Below are 26,796 nucleotides of genomic sequence, written 5' to 3' on the forward strand. Positions count from 1 at the left end.
GGGTCCTGCCTCCATCCCTCCTCCCAGACCACCTAACAATCACCCTCTTCCTGCCTTGGGGACCCAGGATGTAGATATTATACAGAGATTTCTAAATCCCTTCTTCTCTGTGCACTTTTTTATTTACAAGGGTGGGGTCCCAGTTGGGAGCCCCCCCCCCCCCCACTCACAATAAAGTCTGTCAGTGTTTGGAAAAAGAAGGTAAGGCCAGGGCCCAGGACCTATCTAGTCTGAAGGTTTTACAAGGCCACTGGAAATCAATGTCCTACTCATATCCCATAAAATGATCAAGTTTTCTGCCTCTAGAAAAAGCATACTATACATTTATTCCTTAGGGTGGTATGTGACTATTTTTTTAAAATTTTGTTTATTTTTATTTATTTTATTTTTATTTATTTGCAAGCAGAGTGAGATAGAGAGAATGGGCATACCAGGGTAGCCACTGCAAACATATTCCAGACGCATGTGCCCCTTGTGCATCTGGCTTACGTGGGTCCTGGAGAATGGAACCTGGGTCCTTTGGCTTTTCAAGCTTTGCAAGCAAGTGCCTTAACCACTAAGCCATCTCTCCAGTCCATATGTGACTATTTTTTAAATGTTTAATTAATTTATTTATTTAAGAGAGGGAGAGAAAATGGGCATGCCTGGGCCTCTAACCACTGTAAATGAACTCCAAATGCTTGTGCCACCTTGTACACAGTACTGGGGAATTGAATCTGGGTCCTTTGGCTTTGCAGGCAAGCACCTTAAACTACTAAGCCATCTCTCCAGCCCATGTAACTATTATTTTAAAATTCTAAGATTTGGGATAGAGAGATGTCTCAGCATTTAAGGCACCTGCTTGCAAATCCAAAGGACCCAGCTTGCTAGAAAATCCCAGACTCAGTTCCCCAGTATCCACAAAGTAGCACATGCCTCCGAGTTTGTTTACAGGAGCTAGACCCTGGTGCACCCACTTTTTTCTCTTACTCTCTTCATTTTCTTGGGTTGTTGTTATTGTTTTGTTTTGTTTTTTTTTTGTTTTTTGTTTTTCAAGGTAGTGTCTCTCTCTAGCCCAGGCTCTCCTGGAATTCACTATGTAGTCTCAGGCTGGTCTTGAACTCACAGCGATCCTTCTACCTCTGCCTCCCAAGTGCTGGGATTAAAGGCGTGCGCCACCACGCCTGGCCTTCCTCTCTTCATTCTCATTCTCTCTCTCTCCATGCAAATAAATAAAATTACTTATAAAAATTCTAAATTTTAATATTTAGGAAGTTAACAATAATATGGCAAATAAGCACTAAGTAACATATCAGAACAAGCAAATGTATGCTAAGATATGCAAAGTGATTCACTGCACAAAACTCAGAAAGGAATACAACACAGACCAACCTCTCAGATGCCTGGGGCCAGATGTAATGCCATGAACTTGTCAGCAGGACCCTGATGGGACCCACGACAGGTCCCAAGGCACCAAGACAGGCTTATGTAGGGCTCACCCAGACTGACCTGGCAACAGGGAGCTGCTATTTCGGTGAGGACCCAGAAGGATGTGCCAAAGGGCTGGAAGAGTCCTGAGAAAGGCCTGGTGGCCAGTGGCGTATGCGTGCTTCAGAGCACAACAGCTGTGGTTGCTCGACTACAACTACTCAACCGTGCCCTTGGGAGCAGCGGAGCAAACGCATCAGCCTGACGGTGAGGGAGGAGCAGGCTTAGGAGAGATTTCTCCAGCATGACGTTGAGAGAGGGTTAAGGTTAATATTGCTCTGGATGCCAAATTCTTACCCAACACACAGGACAATCAAGTGATGTATTTAGAAAAACACACATGTGGAAGAGAGTGTATCTTTCCAATTCAACTGGAAATTCCACCTAGTGACAGCCAAGGCCAGGCACACAGACATCACAATGACTATAATGCTGACACAGACTCATAAGAAGTAAAAAGATAATTAGTTATAATTTCTTAGTATGATTTTTCTTAGTAGCAGCCAAAGAGCTTTCCAGCATGTCAATTCAAGGCCTGACAGAAACACAGATGCTTCTGATTCAGCCTGTGTGGCAGCAGTGTGACCAGGACAAGTGCACAGAACCCTAGAGCACAGCACAGCACCCACCCAACTACAAAATTAAACTAAAAACAGCCATTGAGGAAGTTGTACTTTGTTAAAATGATTGATAAAGACATTCACAACACAAAACACGATGTGTATACATGAACTTATTTCTTTAAAATTTGAAAAACACTGATTTGTATGTAAAACTATAAATGGCCAGGTGTAGTGGTGCACACCTTTAATCCCAGCACTTGGGAGGGAGAGGTAGGAAGATCACTGTGAGTTTGAGGCCAGCCTGGGACTACAGAGTGCGTTCCAGGTCAGCCTGGGCTAGACTGAAATCCTACCAAATCAAAAAACAACAAAACAAAACAAAAAAAAACTATAAATGTTTATCAGGGTGTGTCCATTCAAGTAGTCAAAGTAATTCTACTTGCGAAGTGGGACTGAAAGATTTTTTATATTTTTCCAAATTGCCTAGGTTTTTATTTCCCCCTTTTTCAAATTTGTTACTTCTTTTTCTTCTTCTTCTTCTTCTTCTTTTTTTTTTTTTTTTCTCGAGGTAGAGTCTCACAATGGCCCAGGCTGGCCTAGAATTAACTATGTAGTCTTAGGGTGGCCTCGAACTCACAGTGCTCCTACCTCTGCCTCCAGAGTGCTGGGATTAAAGGCGTGCACCACCACATCCAGCTTATTACTTATTTTTAATATGAAAAAAATTTTGAAGAAAATGTTAAGAAACACTATATTTAGCAAACAGTCCTAGAATTCCCTCTGGAGGGTGCCTACCTGAGAAGTGATGTTCAAGGTAACGGTGTCCAGGCCTCCAGACAGCATGCCCTGAGTATCAGCCAGGGTCAGTGTGACACTGGCGTCCCCTCCCACACCTGATGAAGACATGACCAGGTTCTGGGTTGAGATGGCTGATGGTGACATTGGTGTTGTTGAAGGAAGACTCCCACTTGTAGGATTGAGTTCTGTGAAAGAGGCAAAACAAGTAGTCAGTGGGGAAGCAGGGCACAGCACTTTCCAAGGGAAGAGCAGCTGCGCAGAGGAGTCATCTGCAGCCCTGGCACGGGTGCTCCGACACACATGGGATTCCATCCACCATCTGTACCCCACCCGGGGCAAGGTGTCTTCTGGTTTCTAAGCATGAACAGGTGAGCGTACTCTGCTTCTTCAGCGCAAGAGAAAACCCGGGAAGAGAAGAATGACAGTATGCCTACGAGCCCAGTCACTGCCAGCACTGTAGAAAGAAGACTCACACGTGACCACAGACCAGAGGACCCTCGGAACCACAACTAGTTCCAAATCTAATGGACACATTTAACTACCTCTGCCTCTACTCATTCTGAAATACAGGCCATCAAAAAGCCCTCACACAGTCCTCTAAGCCCTGGCACATCAGCATGGCACCCATACTTTTCTTTTCAAAAGACAACAAAACTTGAAGATATTTTCCCCACCAATCAATGTAAAAGTTTTCCATGATAGAATCAACACAGACAGACAGGCCTTTTCTTCTAGTAAACACACTCCCATGTCCTGCAAGCGGGATGGGCTCAGAATGGGATCAACACGCCCTGCAGGGGCGCCACCAGCAGCAGCAGCCACGTTTACAGCTCCTCCTCATAAGCACAGGCCCCATGCGCAGTCAGGCCCCACACTCTCCTCTCACAGCCCTGCACCCTTCACTGTAGCATGTGTTCAGCATCCCAGACTAGCTGAACTTGTAAAACTGTCCTTAGGTGTCAAGACAAAACAGACTTCTGTCAACACCTTCTGAGACCTAGATGACACCAGTCCAGAGCCTCTCCTAGGAGTCAAGGGCTAACGGAAAGCCAGGCTACTTACTTGTAAGTGGAGTTCTCCAAATACAAGGCCTCCATAGATTCACACTGGTGGAGTTCCACGCTGTGCTGCACAGACCTGGAACCTTCAAAAGTAGTATAACCATTAGGAGGCTAGGATTGTGTGCACAGAGCAGCCTCCGAGGCTCCCTCCCACCTGCTCCCATCCTGCACATAGCAAACCCTCAGATGCACCACACAGGAGGAGTGTGCATCTGTGGAGGGAGTCTCATGCATCTGCACTCCAGTCCTGGAACACTCTCAGCAGCCTTCCTCCTGCTACCTCTGCACATACTTGCTGGTGCACTAGCATGCAGGCATGCTTGCTGCATGAGTGGACAGAAAAGCAAACAAAGGGGCCTGTGGGACACGATGCCCAGGAGGCCAGGACAGTGCATCAGAAGTCTGTTCCTAAGAGTTCCTCCTTGATCATCCATAAAACAAGCAAAGCAAAGCTGATACCACTCATTACTACTGGACACCCCAGAAGACAACCTCACCCTACCTGCTGAGGTAAAGGAACCAAAGGTCTTCTCCCTCCCACCAGCAAAACAGGTCTCACTTCCTAGTGATGGTCATGTATCAAAAGGTTCCAGCACTGCCCAAGAAATCTAAGGAGAAAATGGAAGTCCATACATTCATTAAGTAAAGTGAAAACACACACAACCTTCGAGAAGGCCAGGGCTCACGTTTCATCATGGCAGAGAACTTGTGAGAGCATTCTCAATGCAAGGGCTTTCCACTGAGGCCAAGCAGAGCTACTCTCAAGACAACTGAAAGCCACGAGGCTTGAGCAGAAAGCAAAGATTTCTTCAAGCATACAATATAGTGGCCAGGTGTTATTATTTATTTAAAGCTCAACAAGCCGTAAGTTTCTGTTCTAATATTCTTTAGAAAACTAGGGGCTTGGGGCTGGAGAGATGGCTCAGTGGTTAATGGCACTTGCTTGCAAGGCCTGACAGCCAGGGTTTGATTCCCCAGTGCCCACATAAAGTCAGATGCACTAAACAGCACATGAATCTGAAGTTTGTTTGCACTGACAGGAAGGCAGAAAGCCCGGGTGCACCCATACTCACTCTCCATGTGTCTGTCTCTTTGTTTCTCTCGCAAATAAATAAAAAGAAAATTAGGGGCTGGAGAGATGGCTTAGCGGTTAAGCGCTTGCCTGTGAAGCCTAAGGACCCCGGTTCGAGGCTTGATTCCCCAGGACCCACGTTAGCCAGATGCACAAGGGGGCGCACGCGTCTGGAGTTCGTTTGCAGAGGCTGGAAGCCCTGGCACGCCCATTCTCTCTTTCTCTCTGCCTCTTTCTCTGTCTGTCACTCTCAAATAAATAAATAAAAATAAACCAAAAAATTAAAAAAAAAAAGAAAATTAGGAGCTAATTTTAAGTAAGGATCATAGGTTTATTTCCAATTTTCTTTCTTTTTTTTTTTTTTTTTTGTTTGTTTTTTCAAGGTAGGGTCTACTCTAGCTCAGGCTAACCTGGAATTTACTATGTAGTCTCAGGGTGGCCTCAAACTCATGGCTATCCTCCTACCTCTGCCTCCCAAGTGCTGGGATTAAAGGCATGCACCACCATGCCCAGCTCCCAATTTGCTTTTCTGAAGCCACTTTTCCTTCAGCACACATCTATAATCCCAGCACTCAGGAGATAGAGGTTAGAGGTTCAGGAGTTCAAGGTCACTCCAGTTACATAGCTAGTTACAGGTCAGCCCCATCCACCTGAGACCCTGTCTCAAAAAAAAAAAAAAAAAATTAGGGCTGGAGAAATGGCTTAGTGGTTAAGTGCGTGCCTGTGAAGCCTAAGGACCCTGGTTCAAAGCTCGATTCTCCAGGACCCATGTTAGCCAGATGCACAAGGGGGAGCATGGATCTGGAGTTCGTTTGCAGTGGCTGGAGGCCCTGGCGCACCCATTCTCTCTCTCTCTCTTTCTCTCTCTCTCTTCCTCTTTCTCTGTGTGTCGTTCTCAACTAAATAAATAAAAATAAACAAAAAATTTTAAAAAATAAATAAAATATATATTCATCACAGTCAATACTGCCTTAGGTTTACTGAGCTAAGTTCTCAATTTCAAAGAAAATGCAATATAGTTGTAAAAGGTTTCAGAAGCTGTTTAAGGGATACACTAGTTTTTCCCTGTAGTTAATAAAAATGTGGGAAGAAGCTGGGTGTGGTGCACACACCTTTAATCCCAGCACTGGGAAGGCAGAAGTAAGAGGACTGCTATGAGTTCAATGCCAGCCTGGGACTACAGAGTGAATACCAGGTCAGCCTGGGTTAGAGTGAGACCCTATCTCGAAAATACCAAAAAATAAAAATATAGAAAAAGCCCAGGTTGGGTAGCAGAAACAGAAGTGAAGGGTCACCTTGGCCCTGAACTCCTGAGATTTCCATCACTCCATGGTGAAGCTCCCAGCTGTGAGGGCATGTCTGCCTCTGTTTTCAATAGGCATCCAGTGGGAAATGTTGTTTTGGAGCTATCAGAAAGAAAGAAAGATATACAATAACCTCATCCAGTAGTAGTAGTAAGCCAGGGGTCTTCCATTAGAATCAGAAGTCAATTTTCTCATCCAAAATATCTTAAAGGGCAAAGTAGACTAAATAAAGACATCATGGTAACACTCACTTGAGACAACTCCTTAAAAAATCATGCAGAATTTCAAGCCTCCAGCTCCCATACGTCTGCCTCTGGGAGGCACATACATAGTAGGTGGGCTTTTCAGATTTCATAGCAAATGTGGTCAGGCTCAGGAGCAGCCTCCAGACCACACCCTACATCTAAACAAGGGCATGCACTTTATTCCTGAGTGTGCATCTGACTGAGCAACTTGCTAACTGATAAGCTATCTCCCCAGCCCTGATGCTGGTTTTGCAGGCATTAATAAGAATGCAAGACTAGGGCTGGAGAGATGGCTTAGTGATTAAGGGACTTGCCTGCAAAGCCAAAGGACCTAGGTTCAATTCCCTAGAACCCACGTAAGCCAGAAGCACAGGTGGTGCATGTGTCTGGAATTCATTTACAGCCACTGGAGGTCCTGACATTCCCATTCTCTCTCTCTCTCTCCTATCTGCTTCTTTCTGTCTCTCATATAAATAAATTTAAATTTTTTTTTCGGTTTTTCAAGGTAGGGTTTCACTGTAGCTCAGGCTGACCTGGAATTCACTATGGAGTTTCAGGGTGGCCTCGAACTCACAGCGATCCTCCTACCTCTGCCTCCTGAGTGCTGGGATTAAAGGTGTGCACCACCACGCCTGACAAAATAAAATATTTTTAAAAAAGAATGCAAGATTAATGGAATCATGGAAGCGTCCACCTAAGTTTCACGGGAAAACCTAGGACACCAGGCAATATGTAGCAGGATCAGGATCCCTATAGTCACCCACTAAGAGGGAAACACATTAGAGTGTGAGGTTAAAGCCTGAGACAGAGTGGACACTCAAGAAGTTGGAGAGGCCAGAAACATGGACTGTCTGTCAAGGAAAGCCACAGGCTGTGAAAACAACCAGCCCAAGATACAGGCCATGTGAGTGGCAACTGCAAGGCCCTAGAGACAGCACAAGCCAAGTCCTTGGGAGGTCACATCATGTCATCACATGCTCCACATGGTGAAAGTGGAACGTAGGATTTGATGTTTGCATTGTTGCTTTAGTCCTTGCCATTTTCTCATTCCTCCCTTTTGGAATGAAAATTTGTATTCTGTCCTACTATTGTATATTGCAAGTTTGTAACTTGTTTTTTTATTTTTTTAAGTATTTTATTTTTACGTATGTATTTGAAAGGGAGGAATAGATGGAGAGAGAGAATGAGTGTGCCAGGGCCTCCAGCCACTGTAATCTAACTTCAGATGCACGTGCCACCTTGTACATCTGGCTTACATGGGTCCTGGGAAATAAAACCTGGACCTTTGGCTTTGCAGGCACGTTCTTTGACCTCTAAGCCACCTACTCAACCCTTGTTGTTTTTTTTTTTGTTTTAATTTTATTGTATCTTAAAGGGTTTCAGAACTAGGAGTTTGCCTTCAGATCTTAGTTTCCCACCAGGAATAGATGGTAAGACCCTATTGCGGAAGACTCCACATACTTGGGCTGCAAGGTCAGTGCAAAATCCTGCTGGAGCTGAGCTGATAACCTCCTACATGTAGACCAGCTGACAGAAAGCTGAAAAAAGCTACAGTGCATGCAGCTCTATGGGACTGAGAAGTCATCAGTGGAGATAAACAGCTGTGGACACTGTAAGCCTGAAGTCCGGCCAGCCAGACCAAATGAGCCAACAGGTGCCATAGTGGCATGTCTACTATGGGGAAACCAACCACTCTCTAATTGAACTGAAGGCCTGCTCCACTGAAGGGAATATATGCCTGGTACTCAAAACCTATGACAGGGGAGGTCATGAGCCATAGGGGTGTAACGTCTGCTGCTGTCTGGCTAATGCTCAACAAACTACCCAGTAAGCACTTCCCTTAATGTTCATACCCATATGTTAATGCTACTCTCACTTTTTGTTAGAGAAGCTTCTCTTTTCAGATGGCAGTGACCTTGGAATGACTCAAAAGGTATCATGCTGCTGAGAAGTGACAAAGGAGTACTCAGCACTAAAATATCTCTATCACACCTTCCAAGGCTCAGGGTCCATTGCAGAAGAGGTGTAAGAAAGAATGCAAGAGCCAGCTGGGTGGTGGTGGCACACACCTTTAATCCCAGCACTTGGGAGGCAGAGGTAGGAGGATCGCTAAGAGTTCAAGGCTACAGACTACAGAGTGAATTCCAGGTTAGCCTGGGCTTGAGCGAGAGTCTACCTCGAAAAAACAAATAAAGGGCAGAACTGCTTACAATACAATCTTCTGGACACAAAATGGCTTGGCTATCTACAACCTCTCAATGCCTGGAACAACTTACACAAGACCCTCATTATAGAAGGAAAAGATGCCGGGCACGTTGGTACACACTTTTAATCCCAGCACTCAGGAACCAGAGGTAGTATTGCCATGAGTTCAAGGCTACCCTGAGACTACATAGTGAATTCCAGGTCAGCCTGAGCTACAGTGAGACCCTATCTTGAAAAACCAAATTCGAAAGAAAAAAAGAAAGAAAGAAAAAAGAAAAAGATGATGACATCAAAATAAGAGAGAGACTAATTGGGGGGCAGGATATGATGGAGAATGGATTTGTGAAGGCGAAAGTGGGGGAGGAAGAGAATTTTTATGGCTTATTATGTATAATTATGGAAGCTGTCAATTAAAAGAAGTTTCATGGAAAATGTTAATAAAAATTTAAATAATAATAATAAAAATAAATAAAAAATGTTTAGCCAGGCATGATGGTGCATGTCTTTAATCCCAGCACTCAGGAGGCAGAGGCAGGAGGATTGCCATGAGTTCAAGGTCACCCTGAGAATACAGAGTGAATTTCAGGTCAGCCTGGGTTAGAGTGAGACCCTACCTCGGAAAACAAACAAACAAAAAAGTTTGCCTTGAGTCTCAAAGGAGACTCTATACTTGAACTTTGAAGCAATACTGGACTGTTGAGACTCGTGAAGGAATTACTACACTTCTGGTTGTAGGCAGCATAACTGTAGCATGTTAGGCCAAACTATGTCTGTTATTCTCTTTCTGTTGGGGATCAGTATGGTTTAAGGAGATGTGTCTGAGTGCTAAGATAACAAGGGGTGGACTCAGGATCATTAACTTGATTAGACTGAGAAATGCATATAACATTAACTAGGCACACCTCTGAGTGTCTCCAAGAGTGTTTCCAAAGAGGACTGTGAAGGCTTTCACCTGAACAATGGCTTATCCCAATGATGGATTATATACGAACTTGGGAAATCTCTGTAAGACCAAGAAAACTCCATATATGTATACTTCTACACAGAATGAGGCTGCAATTACTCATGCTCATTTAATAATGAGAAGTATATGAGGTCTGCACTGCAGTGCTTAGAAAGCTCCTTTTTCAACTTTGTTATCTACTGTCAGCTAGGGTCAAAAAAGACACAGCACAGGGCAAGAGTCCAAGAATTCTGTATTCTAAAATTATATACAGTGTACCAGTCCTTATGGAATTACAGTGTACATGACCAAACCTGCAGTTGACACGTGTGTCATGCTTGTAGAGGATATCTTGCTCTTTTTGTTTAAAGACAGAATCTTTTCACATAGTCCAAGCTGACCTAGAATGCATGATTCTCCTTCCTCAGCCTCCAGAGTGCTAGGATTACAGGGCAGGCCACCACACCCAGCCCTAACATGCAGTTTCAGTCATAAGGTCTTTTTGTCAATGTGATGGCTCTGCTGGATGAACCCACAGTGGCCCAAAGCCTGAGGAGTCTAATGTAGCATGACTGCAGGAGAGGCCACTGCTAGCTGCTGAGGTGGCACCTGCAGACTGGCCCCTAGTCACAGGTGCCAACAACCTTTGCATCCCCTCAGTTCATGACTTCCAACAGGACAGAGTTCAAAGACCACAACCCAAGTGGAAGAACTATGACACCTGAAAGTAACATTCTCACTTCCTCCCTGACTAGTGTGCTCACGACACAGTAGCATCCACAAAGCTTTCAGTTATTAATAAGTAAGGAAGAACAGGACCAAAACACAGATCTCTCTCACTGGCAGCCTGTCTAGACACGTAAGCTACTTCTTAAGAATTCTACTTTAGGGACTGGGGAGATGGTTCCACAGTTAAAGGCACTTGCCTGCAAAGCCTGACAGCCAGAGGTCAATTCCCCAGACTGCACATAAAGCCAGGTGTACAAAGTGACACATGCATTCAATGAAAACCACACTGGATGCTAAAGACTACTTAAGGACAAGATGCCTTGAAAACCCTACTGTCAGACGAGGTGTGGGTGAGACAGGGCAGAGGGAAAAAGAGCATCAGACGGCAAACAACCCACTCCTTCAGGCACTTCAGACAGACAAGAAGTGAAGCATGTATTATGGACATAAGCATAGGCAAAACAAAGAGCAAGGCAGTTGCCACCAGAGAGGCTCACCCACACTCCAGCAAGCAGGCATCAGCTTCCTGATTCCTACTTCACATCGCTTTTTATTCACAGCCATGCTGCAGACATCCCATGCTTGTGGTATATACACAGGACCAATTCAGGAAGGCAAAGAACTACCCTTCCTTTTTACACAATCTTGGCCTCCAAATGCTAGGATTTACTCAGTGCTAGAAATCAGCATGACTTAAATATTTACATTCACAGCATTTGTCATACTATGCACTAACAGAAAAAAAGAATACTTTGAACTAAGTATTGGTGGCATACACCTTTAATCCCAGCCTTCATGAGGCTGAGGTAGGAGGATCACTGTGAGTTTGAGTGCAACCTGAGCTAGGGTGAGAGCCTGCTTTGAAAAATAAAAAAGTAGGTTAAGTAAGTAAATAAGAACTCTCTACAAGCTAAGTGACAACTTGTTTAGGGTGTCCAGATGCTTTCAACAGATGACTATCAACTAAGAACACTGTTCCACAACTTCAGGGTAGGATAAAGAAAAAGATGGCTCAGTGGGTAAGAGCACTTGCTGCACACGCATGATTGATATGCCATTATGTTTTCTACTATGCTCACGTACAAAAACATAAGAAAATGGCCAAGACTAGAACAGGAAAAATGAAAACACAGTCCACAAGCTGGAAGGCACGTCTGAACTATGAACAAGAATCATGCATTGTTTCTGACGAGACCTAGTACAAAGCCTCCTCACCAAGGACATTCAGAACAGGCGACTATCAACCAAACAGCTTCTTAGAACAGCCCTTCTGCATTTCCAAAATTAAAACTCAATATTATCAAAGGAGGGAAGTGAATAAATCACACAAAATCCAACATTAATTCTTACTGTCCAACAGTGTCAAAAAATCATGGCCTGTCATCCAACCCCAAATAAGATGCCTTCCTGAATGAACTTTACTTTTTACTTTTATTCTTTATACCTCTCAGTTTTTTTTTTTTTCATTTGAGATTGACAGACAGAGAGAGAAAGAGGCAGATAGAGAGAGAGAATGGGAGCACCAGGGCCTCCAGCCACTGCAAATGAACTCCAGATGCATGTGTCCCCTTGTGCATCTGGCTAACGTGGGTCCGGGGAAATCCAGCCTCAAACCAGGGTCCTCAGGCTTCACAGGCAAGCACTTAACCACTAAGCCATCTCTCCAGCTCTCAGTTCCACTATTAATTTCCAACTAAAAAAACAAAACCTTGGGTTGGCTTCACAGCCAAATTACCCTGATAATTTGTCTGTTGAAATTCTTAGGCTTTTTCAAAGGGAAATGGGCATGTTCCTCTCCTTCAGTCCAGGGCCCCACAGACGTTAATGTGGTTTTCAGTAAAATGATTTTTTTGTTGTTGTTGTTTTGAGGTAGGGTCTCACCCAAGCTGACCTAGAATTCACTAAGTGGTCTCAAGGTGGCCTCAAACTCACAGTGATCCTCCCAAGTGCTGGGATTAAAGGTGTGCATCAACACACTTGGCAAATGTTCTTATTTTTAAAAACAACAATGCAAGGTGGTTATGAACTTTAAATGTGCTAATAAAAAATTGGGACATAGCAAAGCTATTAATAATATTAATTTTTAAAATGACAGTGCTGGAAATACAGCTTATTTGGCAGAGTGCTTGCCCAGCATGCACAAAGCTGCCAGTTTGATCCTTAGCACCACATAAACTGAGGAAATAGAGGGGGGATGAATCACAAATTCAAGGTTGTCCTCAGCCACAAAACACATTAGAGGTCAACAACAGCAACAAACAAACAAACTAAACCCAGGAACACAAGACTCAGTTTACGTAAAGAGCCCGCAGCTAGGAACCACACAGGCAAGGCACAGCAGACAAGTAGGTTCCGAGCTCCTCAACCAGAGCACGCCAGGAGTGAGCTCAATGACTCAGCAAGGAGGGGAGATGCCTTAGCCCATGACTGACACTTGGGATGTCTTGCCAATGCCAAGTGCACCATATTGCCAAGTGGTATTTTCTGCCCATTTATCTACTTTTCATGGTTCTACTGTAATTAACTTTTCCCCACATAATCTGAGTAGGGTTTACAAGATATGAGTAGGTGAACACCACAGGTCCTGACAGGGTCCTCTTGTGCACAGCTCACAGCACTGACATTCTTTCGGTGTATGGAACACAACCAAGAATCGGGAAGCTTCCTATTTGCTCTATTCTTTGTTAAGCAAAAATATGTGGCAAAAATAGCCAACTCTTTAAATTCATTACATCATCGACTCTGTTGAACTGGAAAGTACCATGCGCATGCACAGTTTTTAACTTCTGGCGTCCTATCTTTCTAAATGTGAACTTGTCACGTAGACACTTGTTGAGCAGCAGCTCTGTGCAAAGCAAGTTCTGTAGGAGGACACAGCAAGATGAGCTCTGAATCACAAGAGGTGTGAGGTATGAACTTACTAACCAGAGATTGTCAGAGTGATCTCCTGTGGAGACCCCGAGGACGATGTGGCGGTGGGGCCAGCAGCCTGAGCCAGAACCTGGCTGAGACTCGAGTTGTTGATGGTCAGGGTGATCTCGTGGGGGCCCGTGGAGGTGGACACAAGGCCTGGTGAAGTCATCACTTGAGTGAGGTCTTGCGCCCCTGCTTATCAGCACAAAGGAGAAGAACAATGAGCTCCAAAATGATATACTTCTCTGTGTTTATATTTACATGTCATCCTCACGCAGGGGCCATGCTAATCTTCTCTGAATCATTCCAATTTTAGTGTATGTGCTGCCGAAGTGAGCACTCTTTGTTTATATTTAAATAACATAGTTAGAAGGCTCTTTCAAAAAGTTAAAGATGGGCTGGAGAGATGGCTTAGCGGTTAAGCGCTTGCCTATGAAGCCTAAGGACCCCGGTTCGAGGCTCGGTTCCCCAGGTCCCACATTAGCCAGATGCACAAGGGGGCGCACGCGTCTGGAGTTCGTTTGCAGTGGCTGGAAGCCGTGGTGCGCCCATCCTCCCTCTCTCCCTCTGTCTTTCTCCCTGTGTCTGTCACTCTCAAATAAATAAATAAAAAATGAACAAAAAAATATTTAAAAAAAATATTTAAAAAAAAAGTTAAAGATTAAATTAATTGTCACCTCTAACTACATTATCTAAAAGGGTAAGACTTGCCCTAGAATGCACAAAGACCTAAGTTTGCTCCCCAGTGCCACAAAAATGGCAAAGAAACAGGAAAGAGGACAGGAAGGGAAGGGTCAATAAGCCCCGTAAGAGAAGTCTATGGAGTAATAGGAAGCCAGTAACGGGAAGTAATTCCACGAGAACAATAACCTAACAGACATATGCGGAGTGAGCACCACTGAAACTAAGGCAACCCGAGGTCTTCTGATTTATTTGGTGAGCTTTACAAAGACATGAAAATGACATCATACTGACTAAATTCAAAAGTGCTACCATGAAGCAGGGCGTGGTAGTACATGACTTTAATCCCAGCACTTGGGAGGCAGAAGTAAGAGGACTGCTGTGAGTTAGTTCAAGGTCACCCTGAGACTGCATAGTTAATTCTACGTCAGCCTGGACCAAAGTGAGACCCTACCTCAAAAAAACCAAAACCCAATTAAAAAAAAGGGGGGGACCACCAGGAGCAAGAGGTTGAGATAATTGGAGTTTGAGCTGCTGAAGTAAACAGGTGGCTGGTTCTTACCACTGCTGCTGGTGGTCAGCACAGACTCCTGTTCAGACAGCGGGCCAATGGTCAAATTAGCAGAGGTCACCGTGGGCTGTAAGGACAGGCCTGAGATGGGCTGAATGACTACACTGGCTGGGACGGTGCTGTCCGGCGTCTGCAGAGAGCTGCTCTGTGAGGCTGTGCCAGGCTCCCCGGCGAGTGGCTGAGTGAGCAGGTTGCCCTGCTGCAGTGTTTGCTGCAAAATGCTTGGATCAATCTGAAAAGCAGCCGGGACACTTGTCATGAGAACTCTGTGCCTCTGTGTGAGTTATGAGGATAATGTTAAGGCAAGAAGCCCTGGCAGTTATCATACCTGTAAGGTGATATTATTAATGCTGGAGGCATCAATTCCAGATATCTGAACATTTGGTCCAACCAAATTAGCAGCAAGTTGTAACTGGATACCTTCCAGGGTGGCCAAGCTCCCATCTGTCAAAGACACCGTCAAGTCGCCACCAGCTACCAAGAGAAAAAGAAAGGGAAGGAATGAAGACTTTAAATTCTTTAAACATAAAATAACTCACATTTTGCACTGGGATTTTAGAATAAGTTTTCCATAATACGCTAATATGATCTATTTGAGGAATACTGATATTTACACTAACATACTATCTGTGTCATAACAAAGCAAGCCTTATGAAATAAATAACATGCCCTACTTAAAACATATTAGAAGGCCAGTCTGCTGGTTGCCCCATGGTTTAAAACAATAGCACTCATTAAGGAGAGGCAGGTCCGCTATTGCCATCCCCCAAGTCACAGGCACAGGAGGAAAGGCACCTGGGGTTTTGATTGCTGCAAGAATCGTGACACTTGTAAATACATAAATAAACCCAACTGGCAAAACTCTAATCTTTTTCAAACAGTGTGTAACCAACAACAGCAGAATAGCTCCTAAAAATGACTACATTTATGAGACTGCCAATTGCAAAGGGTCCACATTTAGATCCACTAAAACAAAAGCGAATCAAAGTACAAAGGTGTTAAAAGCAGAACTGATGGAAAAAGAATTGGGAACTGATGGGCTCTTGGGAGAACATCCACTTTCCCTACTGCCTTACAAGGGAACAGCTCAGGAATGAGGTGTCTTGCTGTGGGAACCAATGTGCGGTACACATGTTCACACGAGTCCATGCGTCCTTACCTGACACTGAGGCGGGCAGGATAGCTTGGCCCACCAGCCCTTGTTGAAGCAAGCTTTGGTCCAGCTGCCCCGTCAGAACAGAGTTGTTCATGATGAGCACACTGGGGTCGGTGGGGGAGGGGCTGAGGAGGCTCACAGGCTGGAGGGCTTCTGACGAGCTTCGTGTCACGGGCTTTCTGGCTTTCTTGGGATCCGGTTTGTAATGGAACTGCATATGAGTCTTCCTCCGCCCAGACGTGCGGAAGCGCAGCTCGCAGTGTGGGCACTTGAAGGGCTTCGCCCCCGTGTGCAGGCGCATGTGGACCTTCAGGCTGCCCTTTGTGGAGAAAGCATTGCTGCACACATGGCAGCTGAACAGCTTCTGGCCTGCAAAAAGGCCAGTGTCAGCAGGGCTAACAGCAAGATGAACTCAAAACCCTCACCAGCCAGTGTGGACATGGTACGCTGGGTCCACAGACCTTGATGCTTTAAGAGATCTTGAACCACCTCACAGGATGTGGAAATCTACCCACACTGTCTACTAATGGTTCAAAGACCCTCTACGTCTAACGACCTGAAATCACTACATGGCCTGGGTTCTTAACTGGAGTATTTGATTTTTATCCACCAAAATCCAAAAGGTAATGTGACTTCACCCTGGCCCATACTCCTGTTGTTTTTTGCACACAATGAGTAGGTCAACATCTCAGCATCTCTTCGTTTTCTCTTCTGCCAGGCAGAACATATGAGAACAGAGGTAGCACCATACTTGCAGGATGTGCACTTGAAATTCTATCCTGGCCCTCATGCTGGGTTTCTTCTCCCCTCTGGCTCTCCTCATGATCACCTGCACAGCAGCCATAGAATGCTATTGGCACCAACTACCCTGGAGAGCCTGGGGGCAGGAAACCTCCTGGCTTTCTTTCTCATTCTTCTGCCCAAGACACAAACACTACCTGTTACCAGAGCTATGGAAAAGGATTCACAGAAGCACTGGCAAGCCTGTGAGCCTACACTGTTCTGAAGTCCTCCACAGTCTCCTTACCATTCCCGGGGGAGAAAGAAGCAACAGACGCTCTCCACTGCTTATCCAAGTAGCCTACACTGAATTCCATGTACGAGACAGCTCAGTGGATCTGCGGCTGCCAAGTAATCCCCATCCATCCCCAGCAAGTTCAGAGCACAGCACAAGACAGACATGGGAAACTGCATGTGGAAAAGTCTCATTAAGTGCTTCACCTCTGTTTAGTTCCCAACATTAATCCATCAGAAAAGAATCACAGAACTTAATTTAAATGTATGAAATTCCACTCATACTTGGCTGCTTGATTCTCCTCATAATCAAAACTTTGGGATACAAATTAGTTTAATGATTGCATCCTGAAATCACAGTAATTAATGATTCATGAACTTAGTAATAAGATCATAAAAGGTGCTAAGATCTGGTAACTACCATCAGATTTTGTTTTGTTTTTGTTTCTCGAGGTAGGGTCTCACTCTGGCTCAGGCTGACCTGTATGTATGTATGTATGTATGTAGTCATCTCAGGTGGCCTCAAACTCATGGCGATCCTCCTACTACCTATGCCTCCCAAATGCTGGGATTAAAGGCGTGTGCCACCACACCCGGCTTTTTTGTTTGTTTGTTTGTTTTTCATGGTAGGGTCTCATTCTAGCCCAGGCTGACCTAGAATTCACTACGTAGTCTCAGGCTGGCCTTGAACTCACAGTGATTCTCCTATCTCTGTCTCCTGAATACTGGGATTAAAGGTATGTGCCAGCGTTGTTCTGGGTTTTTTTCTTTATTGTCGTTGTTTTGGGTTTTATTTTGTTTTGTTTTTGGTTATTCCGAAGTAGGGTCTCACTCTGGCCCAGGCTGACCTGGAATTCACTACGTAGTCTCAGGGTAGCCATGAACTCACAGTGATCTTCCTACCTCTGCCTCCTGAGTGCTGGGATTAAGGATGTACTACCACGCCCAGCTGTTCTGGGTTTTTTTGTTTGGTTGCTTGGTGTGTTTTTTTTGTTTTTGGTTTTTTTTGAGACAGGGTCTCACTCTGGTCTAGAGTGATTTAAAATTCACTCTGTAGGCCAGGCTAACCTGGAACTCACAGCGATCTTCCTAGTTCAGCTTCTCCAATACTAAGATATTAAAGGTGTGAGCTATCACATCCCAAGTCCTCAGATTTTTTTGGGGGGGGGGGGTTGCTTTTTCAAGATAGGAACTCACTCTTTGGTCCCAGGCTGGCCTCAAACTCACAGCAATCCTTCTATCTCTGCCTCACAAGTGCTATGATTAACGGCATGTACCACCATGCCTGGCTGAAATCCTCACATTTTAAAAGACATAGGAAACTAACCCTGTGCCTGAATGAGACTAAAAGGTGACCTTGTCAAAGAAGGTGTGGAAGCCTAGGTAAGAACACAAATGCTTGTAATTAGACTTGAGATCAGATCCCTTCTTCTTAAGAATTAAACCACTTTCTTTTTGTTAGGAATAAAAACATCATTTATATTCACTTGTTCATGGCTCCTGGTTTTTGAGCCTTTGCTAACTTTGAAAGCATTGTGCACACAATTATTTAGACGTGGCCTACAGCAACTCAGGGATCTATTCCTTACCTGTGTGGGTCTTCACATGGCAATCAAGAGTTGATTTCACAGTAAAGCTTTTCCCACATTCGTCACACTTATATGGCTTTTCTCCAGTATGGATTCGAACATGCCTATCCAAAAAGCATTTGTAATTAAGTAATTTTCTTTTTAACTATACACACAAACACCTTCATGATTTAAAAACTTATAACCATAAAAATCATGTGCTACTATGTTCTGTTTAAGTTCCAAATAAAAATGTTAAGCTTCACTCTATACAAAAGCCTAAACAAAAATATTTTCAATCAAGATTAATGAAAATGAAAAAAAAAAAAGATTAATGAAAATGAGACCAGTTCCCACAAATCCCGAGCCCTCTTACACTAACACCAAGTAGACAAACAGGACTGCAGCGGTGGTAGAGGAGACACTGCAAGGGAAGCAGCCACAAAATCAGGGCTGCTGCCAGGACACAGGACACGACCATGTCCCTCCTCCTGTTAGAGGTTCCAAGGACCTAAGCACATGACCAGAAGCCCTTGAGAGAATGTGTCAACAGAGAGGATGAGCCCTGTGCAAGTGCTCCAAGGACACAGCCTCTGGAGTGTCATCAAAGCCTAGTGACAGGGCTGGAGAGATGGCTTAGCGGTTAAGTGCCTGCCTGTGAAGCCTAAGGACCCTGGTTCAAGGCTCAGTTCCCCAGGTCTCACGTCAGCCAGATGCACAAGGGGGCACATGCGTCTGGAGTTCGTTTGCAGAGACTGGAAGCCCTGGCGCGCCCATTCTCTCTCTCTCCCTCTATCTGTCTTTCTCTCTGTGTCTGTCGCTCTCAAATAAATAAATTAAAAAAAAAAAAAAGCCTAGTGACAGAACTCTGATAGAAACCCTACCTCAAAAAAAAAAAAAAAAAAAAAAAAAAAAACAGCAGAGATGAGGGAAAAGAGGGTACCAACACATGATGTATCCATACAAAATATGTTGTTAGTAACAATAAAAAAATAAAAATAAAAAATATTCCTAAAGACTCCATATGCTTAGACTGCAGGGTCACTGAGAAATCAAGCTGGAGCTGAGCTGAAAACCTCTTCTCTGCAGACCACCTGACAGAAAGCTGGAAAAAGCTATACTGCTTGCAGCCCTAAGGAAGACAGAAGTCATCAGCAGTGAAAACAGTGGACACTGCAAGCCTTAAGTTTGGTCAGCCAAGGCAAATGACTGAGGAGGTACAATAATGGCAGGTCTGTTATAGGGAAAACCAACCACTCTCTCAGTTGGACTAGAGGCATGCTCATTGGGAGGGAATACATGCCTGGTACTGAAAACCTAATCAAAAGCTTATGGTGGGAGAGGACATGAGCTTTAGGAGTGCAATGCCTGCTCTTGTCTGGCTAAATGCATATATTATTCTCCAAAGTGCCCTGTAAGCACTTTTCTTAACATTCATACCCATGTATTACTGCTGCTCTCACTTTTGGTTAGAGAAGCATCACCTTTCAGATGGTGGTGACTACTGGGATGACCCAAAGGCACCATAGTGCTGAGAGATGTGACCGCGGGCTATTCAGCACTGAAACATCTCCATCATACCTTCAGGGTCCATTGCAGAAAAGGTGGTGGAAATAATGTAAGAGTCAAAGGAAGGATAGGGCTGCTTACAATGCAATTGTTAAGTTGGCCTCAATATCCATGACCTCACAGTGCCTAGCACTACTTTTGCAAGACCCTCATAATAGGAAGAAAACATGATGACATCAAAATAAAAGAGACTAATGGAGAAGAGGGAGCAGATATAATGGAGGGTGGATTTGTGAAGGGAAAAGTGGGGAAGGGAGGGAAGAGACTTATTATAGTTTATTTTCTATAATTATGGAAGTTATCAATTTAAAAAGTTAAATAAAGAGGTGCTAGAGATGGCTTGGTGGTTAAGGCACTTGCCTATGAAGCCTAAGGATGCAAGTTCAATTCCCCAGTACCTACGTAAGCCAGATGCACAAGATGGCACATGCATCTAGAGTTCATTTATAGTAGCTACAGCATGCTATTCTCTTGTCTCTTCCTCTTTCTCCTTCCTCCCTCTCTCAAATAAATAAATAAATAAAATATTTTTCAAAATCAATGAACAGAAGCAGGGTGTGGCGGTGCATGCCTTTAATCCCAGTGCGAGGCAGAGGTAGAGGATCACCATGAGTTCGAGGCCACCCTGAGACTACATAGTGAATTCTAGGTCAGTCTGATCTAGAGTGAAACCCTACCTCAAAAAACCTAAAAGGAAAAAAAAAAAAAAAGCTTGTGGTGCTCACCAAGAAAGATATATCAGACTGAGCTTCTCTTTCAGACAGCAGTGACCAGGCTAGAGAGATAGCTTAGTGGTTAAGGTGCTTGCCTGCAGGTGGTGGTGACCAGTGGGATGAAACGAAAGTCACCACAGTGCTGAGAAGTGATAGTGGAGTGCAGCACTGAGACACCTCTATCACACCTTCCAAGGCTCAGGGTCCATTGCAAAGAGGTGGCAGAAAGAATGTAAGAGCCAAAGGAAGAGTAGGACTGCTTACAATGCGCTCTTCCAGACACAAAATGGCCTGGATATCCACGACCTCACAGTGCCTGACACTACCTGTGCAGGACCTGTGCAGTAGGAAGAAAAGATGATGACATCAAAATAAAACAGACTGAAAGGGGAGGGAATATGACAGAGGGTGGATTTGTGAGGGGGAAATTAGAGTTAGAAGGTAATTAGCATGGCTTATGGTCTAAAATTGTAGAAGCTGTCCATAAACAGTTAAAAAAAAAAAAAAAGATATCAGTCTGGTATGTGGTGCACACCTGTACTCCTAGCCCAAAGGCTAAGGTAGAATCACTGTGAGTGTGAGGCCAGCCTAGATGACAAAGTGAGTTCTAGGTGAGCCTGAGCTGGAGTGAGAACCTGCCTCAAAAGCAAACAAAAAAAAATTTTTTTTAAGCTATCATATTTAAAAACTAAATGAATTCTAAACCAGACGTGATGGCATACACCTTTAATCCTAGCACTTGGGAGGCAAAGGTAGGAGGAGCGCCATGAATTTGAGGCCTCCCTGAAAACACAGAGTAAATTCCAGGTCAACATGGGCTAGAGTGACACCCTACCTCGATAAACCAAGAAAAAAAAATTAAATGAATTCTAGAACTTAACATAGATAAGCGTGTAGGCACTTCTGACACACCCATGAGTAACTGTCCATTGTGGTGCCTGGTGCTTTGTTTTCCCATGACCTTTACTCAGTATGCAATAAGGAAAGCTGAGCCTAGAATACTCTCTCCTAGTACAGGAGAGACTGGTACAAAGATGGTCTCAGAACTGCTAGCTGTCTTGCTTCCTGTTTCGAGGATACTTCACTCCGGTGCTTCCACCTTTGTGATAGAAACATCCTGGTGTTCAGTGATGACTGGCAGTGTCTTGTCTCAAATGGCCTGTTGTCCTTACTGGCTGCTGGCCAGTACATCACACACTGGTGAGTGCCTGAAGTTGGGTACAGCCATCTCAACTGCTCACAGCAAGCATGCATGCATGGCACAACTATCCCATTTGACTCATGTTTCAACCTGATGGAGCTCCCCTGGTCACATGCACCACTGGCCAAGGCTCCCCTCATGAAACTTTGCAGCTACTGAAAACAATTCCTCGGGCTGCAGAAATGGCTCAGTGGTTAACAGCACTTGTTGCAAGGCCTGACAGCCTGGGCTCAGTTCACCAGTTACCCATGTAAGCCAGATGCACAGAGCAGCACATGCCTCTGGAATTCATTTCAGTGACCAGAGGCCTTTGTGTGCCCATTTTTCTCTCTGCCTCACTCTGCTTGCAAATATTTTTTTAATTACTTATTCGTTTATTTGAGAGAGACAGAGAGAGAGGGAAGCAGATAGAAAAGAGAATTACCACCCCAGGGCCTCCATCCACTGCAAACGAACTCCAGATGCATGCACCACCTTGTGCATCTGGCTTACGTGGGTCCTGAGTCCTTTGGCTTTGCAAGCAAGCATTTTAACTGCTAAGCCATCTCTCTAGGCCATACAAATAATCATACATAAAAATATTAAAAAAAAACAACTTTCCATCTTCTCCATAATTAACCTTGTACTGTCTCCACCTGCAGAGTCCTGTCCGGAACACTGGTGTGGTTCACATGCTCTTCTGCAGCCGGCTCCATCTGGGCCTTCTCTCTCTGCGCCACCTGGCTGAGCGCACATCTCTTCCCTTTTCCCTTCCCCTTCCCAGGAGTCTCCACATGTGCTCAGGAGCCACATGCTTCCCACTGGGGAGCTACACCATTCCTGCCCACCCTTGCCCAAAGTGTGGCCAGCCTCCACCCCTTGGAGCACTGTGGAACGCAGAGCCTGAAGAAAGTTCATTTTGTTTCTGGAGCCACCTCAGGTCTTCACAGTTCTGTTGGTTATTAGGCTGCTCGATGAGCCCCACCTGTTGACTCCCCCTCCTCGCACTACACCAAGCGCTGCTCCCGCACTCTGCAGAACAGGGTCTGGGCGTGGCCTTCATCCCAGTCTACAAAGCCCAGGAACCCCTCACAGTCTCCCCTGTAACTCGGGGGTCCCGGATTCTTTACCACTCTGCTACGCTCCGTCTTGCTGCCTGCCTTGTAACACCTGTTGGTCTCTAGTCTGTCCTCTCACTCTGGTCAAGGGGACTACTGCCACCCTCAGTCTAGTACCCTGTCTTCCTTGATAAGTAAGTTAGTGTTCATTTTCCACAACTGCTACAATCACACAGCAAAACATACAAGCAACTTACAGTGACAACAGACTTCCTCATCACTATTCAGAATGAGTTCACAGCAGATAATGCAGGCTTGAGACCACACCCTGCACAGGTGAGTTCCTATACTGTGCTGAGGTCTCACAAGCACATGTAGGGCATACTTTCAAGTCTCCAGGAGCCCCGGGAAGAGTGGGGGTGTCCTCACCTCACCAGGTCACTGGGCTTCTTGAAGCTCTTGGGGCAGTATGTGCAGCAGTTGGCATGCTTGGGCTCAGCCTCCAGCTCTGCCTGCTTATCCTTCATCTCGCTGATGCGGTCCTTTTCTGCAGCCGACTGCACCAGGACCTTCTCAGACACTGTAGCACTCTCCTGGGGCTGAATCTTGGCCAGCTGGGCTGTTTCCTCCTCTGTGAAAGTAATGACCTCAGGACGAGGCTTCCTCGATGCACTTCTGTCAGAGTTTTCTTCCTCTTCCTCAACACACGTGTCTAACCAGAGCACAGGAAGGGGAGTCAAAATCTTCATAAAAGCTCAAGTTTCAAACCAAAAAACAAAAGCTAGCTACATAAGGTTAGAGTTAGCAACTCAATTCAACCACACCTCAGCTGGCAAAGGGCGACCTCTGCCTCCATGACCCTATAGGGACAAGCAGCTGACCATGGGAGATGGCAGACAGGTGGAGGAGGTGCCAGAGCTCAGCTCAGTGTCCAAGGCACTGACATTCGTGTATGACTAAGGGTAGAATGTGATTCATCAGCAGACGCCCACCAAGGGAGACCAAAGTGATAGGCAGCAAAGAGCCCCCAGTTCAAGAGCATGGCCATCGAGAGTGAAATACAGCCGGGCGTGGTGGCGCACACCTTTAACCCCAGTGCTCAGGAGGCACAGGTAGGAGGATCACCATGAGTTCGAGGCCAGCCTGAGAAGACATAGTGACTTCCAGGTCAGTCTGATCTAGAGTGAGACCCTACCTCCAAAAAACAACAACAACAACAAAAAGAGTGAAACTTAGAGCCAGGTGTGATGGTGCACACCTTTAATTCCAGCACTCAGGAGGCAGAGGTAGGAGGATCACCATGAGTTCGAGGCCAGCCTGAGAAGACATAGTGACTTCCAGGTCAGTCTGATTTAGAGTGAGACCCTACCTCCAAAAAACAACAACAACAACAAAAAGAGTAAAACTTAGAGCCAAGTGTGATGGTGCACACCTTTAATTCCAGCACTCAGGAGGCAGAGGTAGGAGGATCACCGTGAGTTCAAGACCACCCTGAGACGACATAGTAACTTCCAGGTCAACCTGGGTTACAGTGAGACCCTACCTCAAAAAACCACACACAAAAAAAAGTGAGTGAGTGAAACTTAGGACTATATATGAGCTTAAGTATTCTCTTTACAAGAATATGGAAGAGAAAAGGAAGTGATTGGGCCAGGGTGGGGAACATAAGCAGTGTGGGGAGAGGGGAGAAGAGGAAAAAAATGAACAAAATCTAATTTTATTTGAAAATTCCACAATGAAACCTAACTTTGTAAATTAACGAAAAAAAATTTAAGGAAAAGATTAAGGGTATACTTCAAATGATTTGATAATAAGCTGCTTTCAAAGTACCATAAGGAAGCTGGACATGGTGGCACATGCCTTTAATCCCAGCATTTGGAAGGCAGAGGTAGGAGGATCGCCATGAGTTCAAGGCCACCCTGAGAGACTAGACAGTGAATTCCAGGTCAGCCTGGGATAGAAGGAGAACCTACCTCAAAAAAAACAAAAAACAGGGCTTAGCAGTTAAGTGCTTGCCTGTGAAGCCTAAGGACCCCAGTTTGAGGCTTGATTCCCCCGGACCCACATTAGCCAGATGCACAAGGGTACGCATGTGTCTGGAGTTCATTTGCAGTGGCTGTGCACCTATTCTCACTCTCTATCTACATCTTTCTCTCACTGTCTGTCTCTATCAAATAAATAGATAAAAATAAACAAAAAAAATTTTTTTAAACAAAAATAATACTGCAAGGAGGGCTGAGGAGATGGCTTAGCAGTTAAAGGCATTTGTCTAAAAAGCCTAACAACTTGGGTTCAATTCCCCAGTATCCATAGGTGGTGGTTTGAATAGATGGCCCCAAATATATTCATTTTTTTTATTGTTTGTAGTTTGCATCTGCAGCCACCTGGCTGGAAGCAGTGTCACTGGGTGGACATTAAGGTGTGGTGGTGGGTTTGAGATTTCAGTCTAAAGATCTGCAAAGTGTGCCTAGCTGGAGTTCCTGAAGTGTGCTGTGTGGCTTTTGACTTGTGCTTCTCTCTCTCTGCTTGGTCCTGTGAAAGCAGGCCAGCTTCTTCTACCATTATGGAACTTCCCCTGGATCTGTAAGCTTCCATAAACATCCCTTCCTCCATAACTGTGCCTGGTCTGGAAGTTCATCTCAATGAACCAGAAGATGTCTGCCATACCATATAAAGCCAGATACACAAAGTGGCCCAGGCATCGGGACACCTGGAGAAGGCCTCGGCATACCGATGCACACACTTGCTCTCTTTCTCCCTCTCAAATAAATAAAAATATTTTTTTAAACTACTGTAAGGAAAAACATGGTGTGAGGAGTTAGTCATAACTACAATACCCTAAACCCAAGGTGAAGGTGAAATGGCAAATGTGAGCCCTAAATTAGTGAGTTAAAAAGCAACCCAGGGGGCTGGAGAGACAGCTTAACAGTTAAGGTGTTTGCCTGCAAATCCAAAGGATCCAGGTTCGATTCCCCAGGACCCACATTAGCCAGATGCACAATGGGGTGCATGCATCTGGAATTCATTTGCAATGGCTAGAGGCCCTGACACGCCCATTCTCTCTCTATGTCTCTCTCCCTCCCCTTCTTTCTCTGTCAAATAAATAAAAATAAAAGTTTTTTAAGAAAAGAAAAAAAAAAAGCAACCCAGGGCTGGAGAGATGGATCAGTGGTTAAGGTGCTTGCCTGCCAAGCCTAATGACTAGAGTTTAATTCCCCAGTACCTATGTAAGCCAGATGCACAGAGCTATGAATACACTTGGAGTTCATTTGCAGTGGCAAGAGGCCCTGGCATGCCCATGCTCACTCGCACTCACTTGCTCTCTCTCTCTCTGCTTGCAAGTAAACAACTTTTTTTTTTAACCCAATCATCATGGGAGAAATGTGAACAAGAGGAGGAGGGAGGCTGGGGTTAGAAGGATCAGTCATGGAAGACAAAGCCAGGAGATTCAACATCCACTTTGCAGAAATTCTACAAGAAGAAAATACAGTGAACAAAAACTCCATATTATAGCTACAAGATTTGGAAAGAATTAAGGGCAAGTTATAGACAATTGCCCCCACCAACACTGACCATGAATATGGAGATACTTGTGTTAGAAAGAACTTGAGCAGCTGGAGGGATGGCTTAGCAGTTAAGGCGCTTGCCTGAGAAACCTAAGGGCCCATGTTCGACTCTCCAGATCTCATGTAAGCCAGACACGCAAAGGTGAGGCAAGCACAAGGTGACACATGCCCACTAGGTGGCACAAGTGTCTGGAGTTCAATTTCATTGGCTGAGGCCTTGGCGCGCGCTCTCTCTCTCCCTCTCTTTCTCTTTCTCTAAAATAAAGATTAAAATAACAAGTAACCAAGAACCCAATCAATATAGCACCAACCAAGAAAGGAAATAGACTATAAAATTACACACAACAAACAGAAGAACTAAGAGAGAATGGCACAAGTCAGGCCAAATGGTTATAGGAAGTGTAGGGGAGCCAGATCCCT

At 44.8% G+C, this 26,796-nt stretch overlaps 1 protein-coding gene and 1 non-coding gene across 6 annotated transcripts in view; both read right to left on the reverse strand.

The window, feature by feature from the left end:
- The window catches only part of Znf236 (zinc finger protein 236), a 134,113-nt gene that overhangs the window by 17,011 nt on the left and 90,306 nt on the right, over positions 1–26,796 (reverse strand). Inside the window, exons 20-27 of one of the 5 annotated variants that reach the window (XR_006635686.1) lie at positions 23,240–23,522; positions 18,312–18,415; positions 15,712–16,077; positions 14,881–15,026; positions 14,544–14,784; positions 13,313–13,492; positions 3,891–3,972; positions 2,826–3,013 (exon numbers count right to left, since the gene is read on the reverse strand). Coding sequence is in view for 3 of the 5 variants with exons in the window: in XM_045142550.1 (XP_044998485.1) it covers positions 2,826–3,013; positions 13,313–13,495; positions 14,544–14,784; positions 14,881–15,026; positions 15,712–16,077; positions 18,312–18,415; positions 23,240–23,522 (1,511 nt within the window). In the remaining 2 variants the exon portion in view is untranslated. Of the gene's footprint in view, positions 1–2,825; positions 3,014–3,890; positions 3,973–6,266; positions 6,368–13,312; positions 13,496–14,543; positions 14,785–14,880; positions 15,027–15,711; positions 16,078–18,311; positions 18,416–23,239; positions 23,523–26,796 lie in introns of those variants that run through there. The other 4 variants (XR_006635685.1, XM_045142551.1, XM_045142550.1 and 1 more) reach the window with 4 other exon arrangements.
- LOC123459012 lies at positions 13,529–13,640 on the reverse strand. The gene has a single exon (XR_006635944.1). It is a non-coding gene; the product is annotated as a U6 spliceosomal RNA (small nuclear RNA).

Source organism: Jaculus jaculus, chromosome 2 (genome assembly GCF_020740685.1).
Source record: "Jaculus jaculus isolate mJacJac1 chromosome 2, mJacJac1.mat.Y.cur, whole genome shotgun sequence".
Taxonomy (NCBI): domain Eukaryota; kingdom Metazoa; phylum Chordata; class Mammalia; order Rodentia; family Dipodidae; genus Jaculus; species Jaculus jaculus.